General features: G+C 43.1%; 1 protein-coding gene across 1 annotated transcript in view; it reads left to right on the top strand.

The window, feature by feature from the left end:
- The first annotated feature begins 751 nt into the window (after positions 1 to 751).
- Positions 752 to 14933, top strand: part of LOC123514118 (nephrin-like) — a 69182-nt gene continuing 55000 nt past the window's right edge. Inside the window, exons 1-2 of the mRNA XM_045271767.1 lie at positions 752 to 870; positions 9392 to 9521. Of these exons, the coding sequence (XP_045127702.1) occupies positions 752 to 870; positions 9392 to 9521 (249 nt within the window). The remainder of the gene's footprint in view (positions 871 to 9391; positions 9522 to 14933) is intronic.

Below are 14933 nucleotides of genomic sequence, written 5' to 3'. Positions count from 1 at the left end.
AAACATATTCTTCTTCGTTTTATCTCTCGCAGCATCGCAACGTGTATATTCTCTCTCTCTCTCTCTCTCTCTCTCTCTCTCTCTCTCTCTCTCTCTCTCTCTCACACACACACCATTACGCGGAAAAACAGCGAGTCTGCATGATCGAAAATGAATTAATCTTTACACGGCGGTAATTCAACAGCGTGAGGAGGAAGACGGCAGCGGCGCGGTCTCTGAGGGAAATTGGCGTGTGTTCTTATCTCCCGCGGGATCTTAGGTGAGTCCTTTCCAATGAAGGAAGCGAAAGATTAGAGGAAGAAGAAGGGATTGGAGGACCACGGGGAGAGAGTATTGGTGGTGGTGGTGGTGGTGGTGGTGGTGGTGGTGGTGGGTGAGTGCAGGGAAGAATAGGCGGAAAAGAAAAGAAAGTGTCGCATAATGGGCTCAAGGAGGACGCATAGTAATTGTGGGAAAGAGAGAGAGAGAGAGAGAGAGAGAGAGAGAAAGGAGACAGACACACAGACAGGTAGACAATAAATATGACATACAAAGACAGAAGAAATACGACAGACAGATAAATAGTGAAAATGACAGATGACGAAACCAATCAGACAGACAAACACACTGAAAAAAAAACTCAAAATAACTCAAGGGGACGAATAAAAAACGCGGGAAAAATATGCTGGAAGTCACACAAACACACACACGTACATTTATATTACCACCAAGGAATGCTAATAAACAGCCTTCCAATATCGCATTAAGAGGAATGAAGGACGCAGACGAATATGAGGAGTGCGCAGTAGCAACACCAAGCCAGGTTAATATTTTGATCACTTTTAAGACATTGCCGAGCTCCGTGGAGACTCCAGACGTGGCTCTCAGAAGGTACTGAGGGAGAAAACATATGAGGCAGCGAAAGAAGTCAAGGAGTGATATCTCTTTTTTGAGACATTGAAAAATATTGTGAAGGGTCGTAGTCGTGTGGAGAGGGTCGTGTAAGGAAGGGTTGTAGTCGTGGTGCCACATGCCCTTGAGGTTTGTGCCAATATATGAATCTATCATGCAAAGCTTACAGCTCCTCCGAGGCATGGCCACGAGCATGTTTAGGGTCATTTCTATGTAAATGTCCACCGCTTCCCTTGACTGGTATTCAAGCGACGGCTGCTGACCCACCGATTAATGAAACCACGTCCTCTTTTCCTGCGGGTGGGGAGGCTGTGGCAAAGTCAAGGACGGGAAGTGAGTGGGGCATTCCTGCATGTGAGCTGAGGACGTATGCATGCATGTATGAACAGGGAGGAGGGACTGCGGTCGGATGTCCAGCTCGTAAAGTCTTTCAGCTATCTTGTTTCTGGTGTGTTGTCGCATGTTCTGCAGTCAGCTACTTATCAGCAACTCTCACTGTTTTCCGTCACAGCTTCAAACAATTGGAACACTTCGAACTATTTGGACATTCAAGAGGAGTCAATATAACTTGAGATGTAAGACCTAGCAATTCCAGGAGTCGGGACCGGTTTGTATTGAAGAATTGCCAAATGTGGAGGGATGGATATTGTCGCTTCTCTCCTCTCAGTTCAGGATTGAAGCACAGACGTGTCATGACTCCTCCTCCTCCTCTACTCGTATATATGATGCACTGACTGAGTATAATGTACTCAGGTCATGGCTAAGGAACATCTATCGGTAAGAGCAGACTGACCTCGATTTTGCCAATAACACGACTGCTTTCCCCGTCACGAGAATCTTGGAACATCTGCATGAGAAAGACACGCTGCAGGCCATCATGAGGTTGAGCAAAGAGCAGAACATCTCTTAAAGCTTATTGGCTACAACAAACTCAAAAAAAGCATGATAGTGGGCTAGCTGCGGATATGTATGCACTTCAACTGAATGTCCCGTGGTGGAGTGGAGAGGCTCAGTAATACTTCATTATTCACGCCTCGTGGATCTGCGACACTTAGTAAAGAAATCACTTCCACTCCATATTCACATGCTGGTTTGTAGATATGAGTGAGGGAGACAGAATAAGATAGCTACACACAAGACTCGTGGCTGCAGGACAGTGAGTATTTTGATCCTTGAAAACAGAAAGACTTGTGCGTGTAGCCATTAGCCAAACTCTCGGGAGATGCATCAACAACAACAAGACAACTCCCGCTCTTCGATGAGCGAGTGTAGGACAAAGGCAGACACAGAAGCAGGCACGTGTAACCTCTTGTACCCACAAAGAACTATAAGAAAACTTCCTGTAAGAACAATGTCTTCTTTCCAATTCCTCGCACAGCCCACAAAGAAGAATAAAAGTCCTCCAGTAGTCACAATAATGTAATGTCTAAATTGAGTGCGGTGGTTGTGGAACGGCGGGAAAGAGGACATGAAATTGTGCTGATGGAAGGGTAACTGTTCCAAGCTGACGGGCTGATAGAAGGAGCGAAAAATGGACAGAGAGAGAGAGAGAGAGAGAGAGAGAGAGAGAGAGTGAGAAAGATTAGCGGAATACAACTCATCCAAAAGTATTACCGGTATTAAGTCGTGAAAGAAATATTGAAGAGTAATATTTTGGCGCGCAGGGAAGAGAGATTACAGAGCGTGCTTCACCTGCTAATGAGAGAGGAGCGTGTCACCTGCGCTCACCTGTGGCCGGAGCTCAGACACTGGTTTTAATCCCCTAATCTGCTGGTATCTTCTAGGAATTATTGTGCATATACATTGCCCTTTTCTTGGTTTGTTCTCTCTCTCTCTCTCTCTCTCTCTCTCTCTCTCTCTCTCTCTCTCTCTCTCTCTCTCTCTCTCTCTCTCTCTCTCTCTCTCTCTCTCTCTCTCTCTCTCTCTCTCTCTCTCTCTCTCTCTCTCTCTCTCTCTCTCTCTCTTTCTTTCTTGTGTGTGTGTGTGTGTGTGTGTGTGTGTGTGTGTGTGTGTGTGTGTGTGTGTGTGTGTGTGTGTGTGTGTGTGTGTGTGTGTGTGTGTGTGTGTGTTTCTTTGAGAAGGGCTTGTTAACGTTTTCATTCTTCTTCTTCCTCCTCCTTCCCGTCTTCTTTGTGATCTTTATTGTTTTCTTCGTGTTGTTTTCTTTCTATTTTATTTTTCATCTTCATCTTCCTCTTCTATCTCCTTCTTCTGCTTCTCTTATTCTTTTCATCCTTCTCCTCGTTCTCATTCCTACTTCTTTATTCCCAATTATCTTTTTTTCTATCTCTCCTTCTGCCCCTCCTCCTTTCCTTCCTTCTTCTCCTCCTCCTCCTCCTCCTCCTCCTCCTCCTCCTCCTCCTCCTCCTCCTCCTCCTCCTCCTCTTCCTCCTCCTCCTTCTCCTCCTCCTCCTCCTCCTTTTCTTCTTCTCATCCATTTTCTTTCCTTCTTTAGATACTTAATCCATAACTTTCCTATTTTTGTGGCCTTACTTATGCTGGTCTTTCTCTTTCTAACTTTAGAATTTACACTCTTTTTACTGCTCTCTCTCTCTCTCTCTCTCTCTCTCTCTCTCTCTCTCTCTCTCTCTCTCTCTCTCTCTCTCTCTCTGGTAACTTCATTAACTTACATCATTTCACATACATTTGCACTTCCTAATTCATACATTCTTTCTCTTCCTCCTCCTCCTCCTCCTCCTCCTCCTCCTCCTCCTCCTCCTCCTCCTCCTCCTCAACCCTTTCGTTACCTCAGCTCCTTACTCCCAAGTCCCGCCTTCCCTCACCTTTCTTCCCTCCTTCATGTGCGAGAGATAAGAGTCAGCGTGGAGGAATCATGGCCACTGTATTTCTCACCCCACGATTTATGTACTGTGAGTTAAAGAGGCAGAAAATACATTGCAGTTTACCCCTTCTCTCTCTCTCTCTCTCTCTCTCTCTCTCTCTCTCTCTCTCTCTCTCTCTCTCTCTCTCTCTTGCTCTCATTTTCTTTTTCACTTCGCCTGCCTCCCTCCGCCACCCATTTCTCGTTTTCTTTCGTTACTTGACGCTCTCAGACGAACATACGTATACACCTACTAGTATTTTTTAACTCTCTCTCTCTCTCTCTCTCTCTCTCTCTCTCTCTCTCTCTCTCTCTCTCTCTCTCTCTCTCTCTCTCTCTCTCTCTCTCTCTCTCTCTCTCTCTCTCTCTCTCTCTTCAATTGCGTGTTTTAGTTCCATTAACAACTGGACGAGAGAGAGAGAGAGAGAGAGAGAGAGAGAGAGAGAGAGAGAGAGAGAGACTGGAGCAAATAGGTCAGTAAATAAACCAATAAACTATTAAATAAACAAATAAGCAAATCCTTACACAAACAAATAAATATGTACGAAGAGGGAGAAGAGAAGGAAGGGGAACAACAGAAACATAAATAGGAAATATGCAACTTATAAAATACAGAGAGAGAGAGAGAGAGAGAGAGAGAGAGAGAGAGAGAGAGAGAGAGAGAAAGTAATCTTCACTAATAGCAGAAATAAAACTGATAATGTTAAGATCATTAGTGAGTTCACGGCTCATAGGTCTCTCTCTCTCTCTCTCTCTCTCTCTCTCTCTCTCTCTCTCTCTCTCTCTCTCTCTCTCGCAAACATCCTTGAAAGTAACTGGACCAATTCATAGAAAACGCAAGGATTTAATCTCTCTCTCTCTCTCTCTCTCTCTCTCTCTCTCTCTCTCTCTCTCTCTCTCTCTCTCTCTCTCTCTCTCTCTCTCTCTCCTCATGCCTCCGGGGCCACGCAGAGGACATAAGTGCGGATTAGAATCGGCCACTCAATGAGCGTGATGGTGGTGTTTGGAAGAGCCACTCAGGGAGCATTAGAGAGCTTTTTTGTTTATCGTCCCGCCCACTCATTATGGATTATTTGTTTGTATTTGTTGTGGGGTACCAGGGGGGGTGGGGTGTTTGTGTTGTTGTTTTTGCCTTAGTGTTTTTTTTTATGTTTTTGTTGTTGTTCTTGGTGGTGGTGGTGGTGGTGGTGGTGGTGGAGTAGAAGATGGCTTTCATGTCAAAAGTAGTAGTAGTAGTAGTAGTAGTAGTAGTAGTAGTAGTGGTAATAGTAATAATAGTAAATGTTAGAAGTAGTAAGTAGTAGCAGCAGTAGCAGCAGCAAGCAGCAGCAGCAATAGCAGCATTAGTAGTAGTAGTAGCAGTAGCAGCAGCAGCAGTAGTAGTAGTAGTAGTAGTAGTAGTGGTAGCAGCAGCAGCAGCAGCAGCAGTAGTAGTAGTAGTAGTAGCAGTAGCAGCAGTAGTAGTAGTAGCAGCAGCAGTAGTAGTAGTAGTAGTAGTAGTAGTAGTAGTAGTAGTAGTAGTAGTAGTAGTAGTAGTAGTAGCAGTAGTAATAGTAGAAGTAGTACCTAACAATAATAACAATAGTGGTCATAGTAGCGAAATTCCTGCCACACTGACGCACTGCCTACATTTCTCCCCTTTCAAATCTCTCACACTCTCTCCTTTGTCCGCAACTTCACCATCACGTTACCGCTATTATTTATTCTCCATTATTAATTTCCTCTCTTTCAGGTAATAGTATTTGTCCTCACCCCTTTCACCGCCCCCCCCCCCTCTGCGGTATAGATTGGTGGCAGGCTTGTTCGTTAACCTACCTCAGTTGTGACCAATGTATGGGGTAGTGAAAGGCAAAAACATCCAAGTGATTACACCCTTTGTGCTCTCTCTCTCTCTCTCTCTCTCTCTCTCTCTCTCTCTCTCTCTCTCTCTCTCTCTCTCTCTCTCTCTCTCTCTCTCTCTCTCTCTCTCTCTCTCTCTCTCTCTCTCTCTCTCTCTCTCTCTCTCTCTCTCTCGTGATATAGAATTGTTTGGGTGAAAAGTTCACTAAGTATCGAAATGAATGGACTCTTGTGTGTGTGTGTGTGTGTGTGTGTGTGTGTGTGTGTGTGTGAGAGAGAGAGAGAGAGAGAGAGAGAGAGAGAGAGAGAGAGAACAAATAAATGGACATGGACAGAGCATTGAAACTTCACAGAGCACAAACACATACACACACACACACACACACACGAACACACACACACACACACACACACACACACACACACACACACACACACACACACACACACACACACACACACACACACACACACACACACACACACACACACACATACACACAGTGTGTTGTGGTCTCAGTCCTACCCGAAGATCGGTCTATGAGGTCTGAGCTCGCTCCGTAATGGGGAACACTGGCTGAGTGACCAGCAGACAACCGAGGTGAATTACACACACGACACTCCTCAACTCCTTAACTCCGCAACTCCTCTCCAACTCACCAGCCAAGCATCACTTTAATCACCCCTCATCACCATCATCACCACCATCATCACCACCACGAACACCGCTTCTTGCCTTCCATCCATCACCCAAGTATTGACGACAAGGCGAGGGACTAACTAACGAGATGACAGAGGCCGTGTGTCGGTGATTCATCATGCTAATCACCCTACGTTGTCTGTCCCTTCCTCTCCCTCCCTGCCTGTGCCTCCCTTTCTCTTTTTCTCTCTCTCTCTCTTCCTTTCTATCGCTCCCTCTCTCTTGCTGGTTCAGGTAGAGAGGGAGCCGCCAGGTGTTCGGGGAAGTGGTGTTGATTGGGCAGGTGTAAGAGAGGTTGTTTGTGTCCAGGAGTTTTATTGGGTATTGATTTAATTTTTTTTTTTTTTTTTTTTTTTGTGTTTCATTTTCTTTTTTTTTTGTTTTCGGGGCAAAGTAGTGTTGGTTTGAGGAAAGGGTGAGGTTCTGAGGTGCTTTATTTTGTAGTTCGTGTTTCTCTTGTGTGTGATTTTGTTTTCTTGATTTTTTTTTTCAATTTTTCTTTTCTTTTTCTTTTGTTTTGTTTGATTTTTTCTAAAGCGTTGCGAATGAAAAGATATTTTTTTCTGTTTCTTTTGTCGTTGTTTTCTATTTTTTTGCATATTTTTTTTTATTTCTTTTTACTTTTTTTAAATTTCTCCTCTACCCTCCATGCCTCTTCATCTTTCGTCCACCTGCTACTCTCCCTTATATTCCCTCGTTAATTTTTCCTCTCCTTCCTACTCTTCCTCACTCGTTATCTCAATCACTCTCTATACTTTTCCCTCCTCTTCCACTCCCTCCTACTCTGAATCAGTCTATCTATCCTTCACGCCATCCTTCCTTACTTCTTTCCTTTTCTACATTGCATCGCTTTCAATCCATCCACATTCGACATTTTTTTCCCTTACATCACATCCTCGTCATCACCTTAAGCCCTTTGATGATGTTATCTTCTCGTACTCAGCGCTCTTTCACTTCATCTTTTTCAGTCAACTAACCAAGAGAAGAATCTAATAAGTAAGTAATTAATGGCAATACATCTGAGGATAAAGAAACGGGAGGTACTACATGGCTCACTATCACAAACAATAGCCAGGTGAGCCATGTAGCGCAGCAAGGGTGTTAAGAGCGGGAAATATGCAGATTGAAGTGCGATATTTTGGTGAATGGTACGATCGTGTTTTGGTGGAAACTTAATGCTTCACTTAATGAGGCTTAGCGAGGCGCCGATGCGAAGCCTCCTAGAGAGAGAGAGAGAGAGAGAGAGAGAGAGAGAGAGAGAGAGAGAGAGAGAGAATCATTACTTATCCACCTCCAAATGCAAAAAATATAAATAACTTTCTACTTTTCCTAGGAATTCCCATGAGAGAGAGAGAGAGAGAGAGAGAGAGAGATCATTGCATACCAACTTTGAAATACAAAAAATATAAATAAACTTTCTACTTTCCTGTTGAGAGAGAGAGAGAGAGAGAGAGAGAGAGAGAGAGAGAGAGAGAGAGAGAGAGAGAGAAAGAGAATCATTACTTACCAACTTCGAAACACAAAAAATATAAATAAATTTTGTACCCTCCCTAGATTTCCGTTCCAAGGTGAGCCGCTCCCCCGACACACACAGTCTCGCTTCCCGGGAACACTCACTCCTGCATCCATGCGAAAGCTACATACATACATACATGCGTACATACATGCATACATACATATACACATGAGAACAGGAATCAGTGAATGCGTAAATCTCTTCTATATAAACCACGGCACAAAGTAAAGCAAAATGTATATATTAAGCTGTACTCTCTCTCTCTCTCTCTCTCTCTCTCTCTCTCTCTCTCTCTCTCTCTCTCTCTCTCTCTCTCTCTCTCTCTCTCTCTCTCTCTCTCTCTCTCTCTCTCTCTCTCTCTCTCTCTGTCGAAGCTAGATTAATTGGATAAACATATGTTACCTTCTTCAAACCTTGAATTTGTGTGTGTGTATGTGTGTGTGTGTGTGTGTGTGTGTGTGTGTGTGTGTGTGTGTGTGTGTGTGTGTGTGTGTGTGTGTGTGTGTGTGTGTGTGTGTGTGTGTGTGTGTGAGTGAGAGAGAGAGAGAGAGAGAGAGAGAGAGAGAGAGAGAGAGAGAGAGAGAGAGAGAGAGAGAGAGAGAGAGAGAGAGAGAGAGAGAGAGAGAGAGAGACAGACAAAGATTAACAAAATATAAACTTCAACCACATAACATGAGTATAAATACATTTGCATCTATGAATTTAATTTTGTGTGTGTGTGTGTGTGTGTGTGTGTGTGTGTGTGTGTGTGTGTGTGTGTGTGTGTGTGTGTGTGTGTGTGTGTGTGTGTGTGTGTGTGTGTGTGTGAAGGAGACAGTTCAAGGGCACAAAAATATGAATAAACAATGCAAGAATAGTGACTGCTTCCATTGCCTCTCCTGGAAAGTAATAAATGTAAAACAAAACCCGTAGAGAGCTCACCAATTTAACTTCGTAGCTGACTCATTACTCTTATGACTCATGCTGGAGAGGAAGTTTACGGATGCGGTGAAAGAAGACATGCATGCGACCAGTGTGTGTTTGAGGAAAGTGGAGAAGACAGAGTGCATTGGTTAAGCTTAAACAGATATACCAGTATCATTACACACCATTATGCTAGCAATTCATAAACATTCTTAACCAGTGAAAGAGGACTTGCTGATAATGGAAGTGACTAAGAAAGGCACAGAGAACAGAACGCACTGCTAAAGATGGAAGAAGAATCAATGTTATGCACTATTATACCAGCCATTTCTCAATCTCTACTCATTCTTAACCATTGTAGGGGAAGTTTATTGATAGGGTGAAGAGATTGGAGTGAAGATTCATATATTATACATAATCTTGCCAAAGATTTCTCGATTCCTAGCCATTCATAACCTTAGTAGGGGAAGTTTATGAATGGAGCGAATAAAGACATGCTCGCAATGGGAGTGACTGAGGAATGCGTAGGAAAAGGTAACTCGACGACTTTTGTACCTACTATTAATTATGTCCTTATGTCCTATGTTGACCCACTGTGGCGACACCTAATGGAAGTGACCCCTCACCCGCAAAAATAAGGGAAGAATTACCACCGTATGCCATCATGTAAACGACTTAACATTCTTTCCCGTTTATTTACGTTCATCTTTCTCTTCTCCAGTTCCCGTGGTGGGCGTGGCAGGGGTGGTGGGAGGAATGGCCGCTCTGCCCTGCGACGCCGCCCATCCGCCCAACGACGCAATTGTCATCCTGCTGTGGTTCCGGGATCCTCTCACCACGCCCATCTTCAGGTGAGGCTGAGTGTGGTGGTGGTGGTGGTGGTGGTGGTGACAGTGGTGACAGTGTGTTAGTGCTCTTCTCTCTCTCTCTCTCTCTCTCTCTCTCTCTCTCTCTCTCTCTCTCTCTCTCTCTCTCTCTCTCTCTCTCTCTCTCTCTCTCTCTCTCTCTCTCTCTCTCTCTCTCTCTCTCTCTCTCTCTCTCTCTCTCTCTCTCTCTCTCTCTCTCAACATTAAAGATCTAACACTTAATACAAGCACCACCTCCTTGCACCGTCGCATCCAGATCCCGCTTGCAGTATGCGGTGGTGTAATTTTTTAGTCCCTGGCATGCGAAGGAGACAGCGGAGGGAGAATCTGTCCAGTGTGGAGACGCGAAGATGATCCCTTCTTTGTGTGGTAAAGCTCGTAGAGAGAGGGTGGTGCGTCTAAACATGCTAAGACTCCAGACACTGCTTGGGTGACTTACGACCATGTTCTGACACACTTCTGCGCCTCATTTCTACTACATTTTTCAAGAGGCTCTACAGTAGTTCATATTCCAGTGGGTTTCTAAGGGTATTTTCATGGTTCTAGTGATAGGTTAATATGATTTTTACGTTACTGAAGGAAGAAATAATCCTAAATTCCAGGCCAATCACTACATTTAAAAGGATCTACGTCACTCAAATTCAACTGACTTTTAAGGGTGTTTTTATGGGTCTAGTGAAATATTAATAAGATTTCTACGCAATCAAAGGGAAAGATACTCGAGAACCCGAAAAATCATCAATGTGGCTTTTCAAAACAGTCGCAGTGACAGAGCAAAGCGTTTCACTACTGGCTTTAAAAAGTGATGCTTCATATTTTAAAATCTTCCACTGCTTGACGTGTTTTGTCCGTTGGTTGAAATACTTAACATTTTCATCTTACGTACGTGTGTTGTATTCATGATGTCTTTACACTTGATTCTGTTTAACCTCGTCAGTTCTGGAGAAAAGTATGCACTATATTAAACTTCAACGGAGTCCTTAGGGAGTGAAACAAAAATTTTAGCTTTTCTATTTAGGTGATATTTATTATTGCACATTCTTGGCCTGCATCCCAGCGAGGTTTTCTATAATTCCACATGACCGGGACTCTATCTGGCTGCTTCAATGCATATAGTTCAGTGTGTGCCTCTCATACAGTTCATTGTAGTGTATTCGTTAGTGAAAGATAGACTACCTGCTGTGTGTGTGTGTGGCGTGTGTTGCTATTGTGAATGCTACTCCATATGCTGCTACTTTTCCTCCCAGTCCTCCTCCTTCTCCTCTTCTGACTCCGCTTCTTACTACCAACACCACCACCAACAACAACAGCACCGCTACTACTACTTGCTACTACTACTACTACTACTACTACTACTACTACTACTACTACTACTACTACTACTACTACTACTACTACTACTACTACTACTACTACTACTACTACTACTACTACTACTACTACTACAACAACACTCTCTCTCTCTACTTCTCTCTCTCTCTCTCTCTCTCTCTCTCTCTCTCTCTCTCTCTCTCTCTCTCTCTCTCTCTCTCTCTCTCTCTCTCTCTCTCTCTCTCTCTCTCTCTCTCTCTCTCTCTCAAGGAAAGAGTGTTATTCTCTTTCATTTTTTTTGCTTTTAATGTCGTGAGTTGGTTTCATTCATATTTCAATCTCCTGCTTACCTTGATTTGCTGAAAGTGGTACCTTTGCTTTCTCTCCACCGGTGTGTTTGTGTGTTTGTCTGTCCCTGTTTGTGTTGATTTGTCTCTCCATCTTTGTTTGGTCTTATGTTCGTGAAACTCCTTGTCTTATCTTCTGCCTCCGTCTTTGTCTCTCTCTCTCTCTCTCTCTCTCTCTCTCTCTCTCTCTCTCTCTCTCTCTCTCTCTCGATGCGCTATTCGAAGAAGGAAAAGAATGAGGATAGAAGAAGAAGAAGAAGAAGAAGAAGAAGAAGAAGAAGAAGAAGATCTGGCTTTCATATTCCACCAATCTCAGAAGGGAAAAACCTTATTCCCATTTGACTTCTATTTTTTATTCAATTTTTAGTCTTGTTAAAGTTAGACGAAAACTATTAACACTTCCTTTTATGGGGGAGACGGAGGGAGCGAGGGGAGGGAGGGGGAGATGAAGGGAAAGGGAAGGAGGCAGGGGAGGGAGGCAGGGAGGGAAAGGAGGCGTGTCTGGAGCAAAAACGGAAGAGCAAAGGAGGAAAGAAAGTGAGTTTGTAACCTTCCACTAAACTTTCTTCACTCTCCCTATTTTCTTTTTTTCCTCTCTCCTCCTCATTTTTATCTCCCTTTCCGCTTATCTCCCCATTCGTTTCTCCCTCGTTCTCTCAGTCCTCTTCCTTTTTCTTTCCCTACCTCGTTCTGTCCATTCTTTTGTATTCCTTCTCTTGCTCACTTTCTTTATCTCCTTTTTCTGATCTCTTCATTCATTTCTATTCATGTTGTCAGTTTTCGTTAATTCCTTCACTTCCTCTCTCTTTTTCATCTCCCTCTCCTTATCTTTACCGTGCTTGTCCCTCGTAGCCTCTCCTCTCCTGCTTATTTTGATAGTCCTTCTTCCCCCTTTTACTTTTTTATCTCTCCTCTGCTTCTCCTTTCTTCCCTTCTACTTTCCTGTACTTTCCATACTTTTCTCTCCCATCCCCATTTCTATCTTTCCATTTCCCTTTTCTCTTCTCTTCACCTTACCTCAACTCACCTCTCCATTCCTCTCGTCTTCTTTCCTCTCTTCCATTCCCTCATTTTTACGCCCTTATCCTTCCACTGGTCTCCTTTCAGTTTCCCTCCCTTCTATTCCCTCCTTTTCTCATCCCTCTTCTTTCTTTCACCACATGCTCCCTCCCGTTCTATCCCCCCTCCTCCCTCTTCCTCACTTCAAAGGGGTAAAACGGCCGTCCCCTTCTTTGATATTAGCATATAAATCATAGTTTAGCATTTGTTAACACGTATGTGGAGGAGGAGTAGACGCGGATACACGGGGGAAATTATTTTACGCCAGGAGGATTATTATTATTAGGTGCTCAGAGTACTGGCTAATGCTGGTGGTAGTAGTGGTGGTGATGGTAGTGGTGGTGGTGGTGGTGGTGGTGAGGATAGTGGGAGTATGCTTATTATGACTTGGTTGTTTATATTTGTTGGGGTTTTTGCATCTTTTCTTCGTATAAGTGTTAGGTAGTCGGGTTGTGTAAGGATTTTTGTGTAAGGATTCCTGTGAAATTTAGGGAGTGGAGGAATGGAAAGTGAGGAATTTAGTTGTTTTTATTATAGGTAGTGTTCTGATTTTTACATACATTATTTTGCTTTATCGCCATTCTGTCTCGTTTTCTCTCTCTCTCTCTCTCTCTCTCTCTCTCTCTCTCTCTCTGTTTTTCCGTGGATGTGAATTCTACGATCGCAGTTTCCCGTTTCCATTAATTCCACGCATATGGTTTGACATTTAATTTTCTTGTGAGATGTATTAGTTGTCATAATGGTGGTGGTGAAAGTGGTATTATTATTGTTATTATTATTATTATTATTATTATTATTATTATTATTATTATAGTAGTAGTAGTAGTAGTAGTAGTAGTAGTAGTAGTAGTAGTAGTAGTAGTAGTGGTAGTAGTAGTAGTAGTAGTAGTAGTAGTAGTAGTAGTAGTAGTAGTAGTAGTAGTAGTAGTAGTAGTAGTAGTAGTAGTAGTGTGATAACCAGTGACAGCTCAATTTAGGCGTAGAGATGGGATAGAGTGCTACACACACACACACACACACACACACACACACACACACACACACACACACACACACACACACACACACACACACACACACACACACACACACACACACACACACACACACACACACACACACACACACACACACACACACACACACACACACACACACACACACACACACACACACACACACACACACACACACACACACACACACACACACACACACACACACACACACACAGTTAGTTAGTTAGTTAGTTTCTTGACAAAATAAATTTGCATACAATATCATATGAAAACAAAAGATTACATTCCCTCATTTTGTCCAAAAGAAAATATCATTTCCTGATAAACTGTAGAGGTAACTTTTTTTTTTTTACCATGTGGGCTTTTCACGGGAATTAATGGGCTAAAGGGGATACTTTTTAGGGTACCTCCTATCTCAAAGCCCACCCGCTAGGAAACCGTTGCCCCGAGTGAGGAAGCCCAACCTACACTCGGACCGTGGACAGGATTCGAACCCGTGCGCTTGGAGACCCCTCGGATCCAAAAGCACGCATGGTTCCACTGTACCACCGCGGTAAATATCTCAAAAACATAAAAAAAAGCTGCACAATTTTCTGATATACACATTTTCATTTAACAAACCACTAATATTTGCAAACTGTAACATGGGATACCTACCACGAAGGTGTTCACTTAGCGGGCACTCTACCAAATCATGTCGTTCAGTCTGTATTTGAGTACCATCACATACACACACTCTATCTTGGCGAGGCGTACTACTACATCTCCCTGTCTCTATTCTCAGACTGTGTGATATCAACCTTAATCTTGAAAATTATTCGAGTTGATAGTCAGGTATATACACATTGCTCTTAGACTATATACGTTATGTACACTCAACACTGGATTAAGGTCTGTCTTATAAGTCATAATCTTTGTTGCTGTGTTTGGTGTATCTATAATAGTCTGTTTAATCTTCTCTAAGGGTTCACTATCAGCTTCTAAATATATCTCATTATACAGAAATCTATATCCTGGTGTGCTCTCTCGTCTACAGAGATCATATATTGTGTTGAGTGGGTGGTCAATATCTGTATTTTCTAACTTAGATCTTATGAAACTTTTTCTTCTTTTCCTCACTAATTGTACAACAGGTAGGATGCCACTTTCAAGTATACATAGATTAATACTAGTGTTTCTTCTTACTCCCAACAAACACCTCACTAAAGTATTGTATTGTCTCTCTAAACTTTTTATTTTGTTCCTTAGCACACACGCACACAGTCGTACACACACACACACACACACACACACACACACACACACACACACACACACACACACACACACACACACACACACACACACACACACACATACAGAGGCGGTTGCTCTTTTCATTATACAAATCATTATTATGATGATGAGAGAATAGTGTGTATAATTTTACGGATGCAAGTCCTTTGTGTGTGTGTGAATGTGATAAAGGTGCACACACACACACACACACACACACACACACACACACACACACACACACACACACACACACACACACACACACACACACACACACACACACACACACACACACACACACACACACACACACACACACACACACACACACACACACACGTACAAGGAAAAAATACGTCGCCTCTAGGTAAAACATTTTAAGG

The sequence above is a fragment of the Portunus trituberculatus genome, chromosome 37 (assembly GCF_017591435.1).
Source record: "Portunus trituberculatus isolate SZX2019 chromosome 37, ASM1759143v1, whole genome shotgun sequence".
In the NCBI taxonomy this organism is placed as follows: Eukaryota; Metazoa; Arthropoda; class Malacostraca; order Decapoda; family Portunidae; genus Portunus; species Portunus trituberculatus.
Note: the sequence above shows the minus strand (reverse complement) of the source record. Positions and strands in the feature narration are given on the sequence as shown.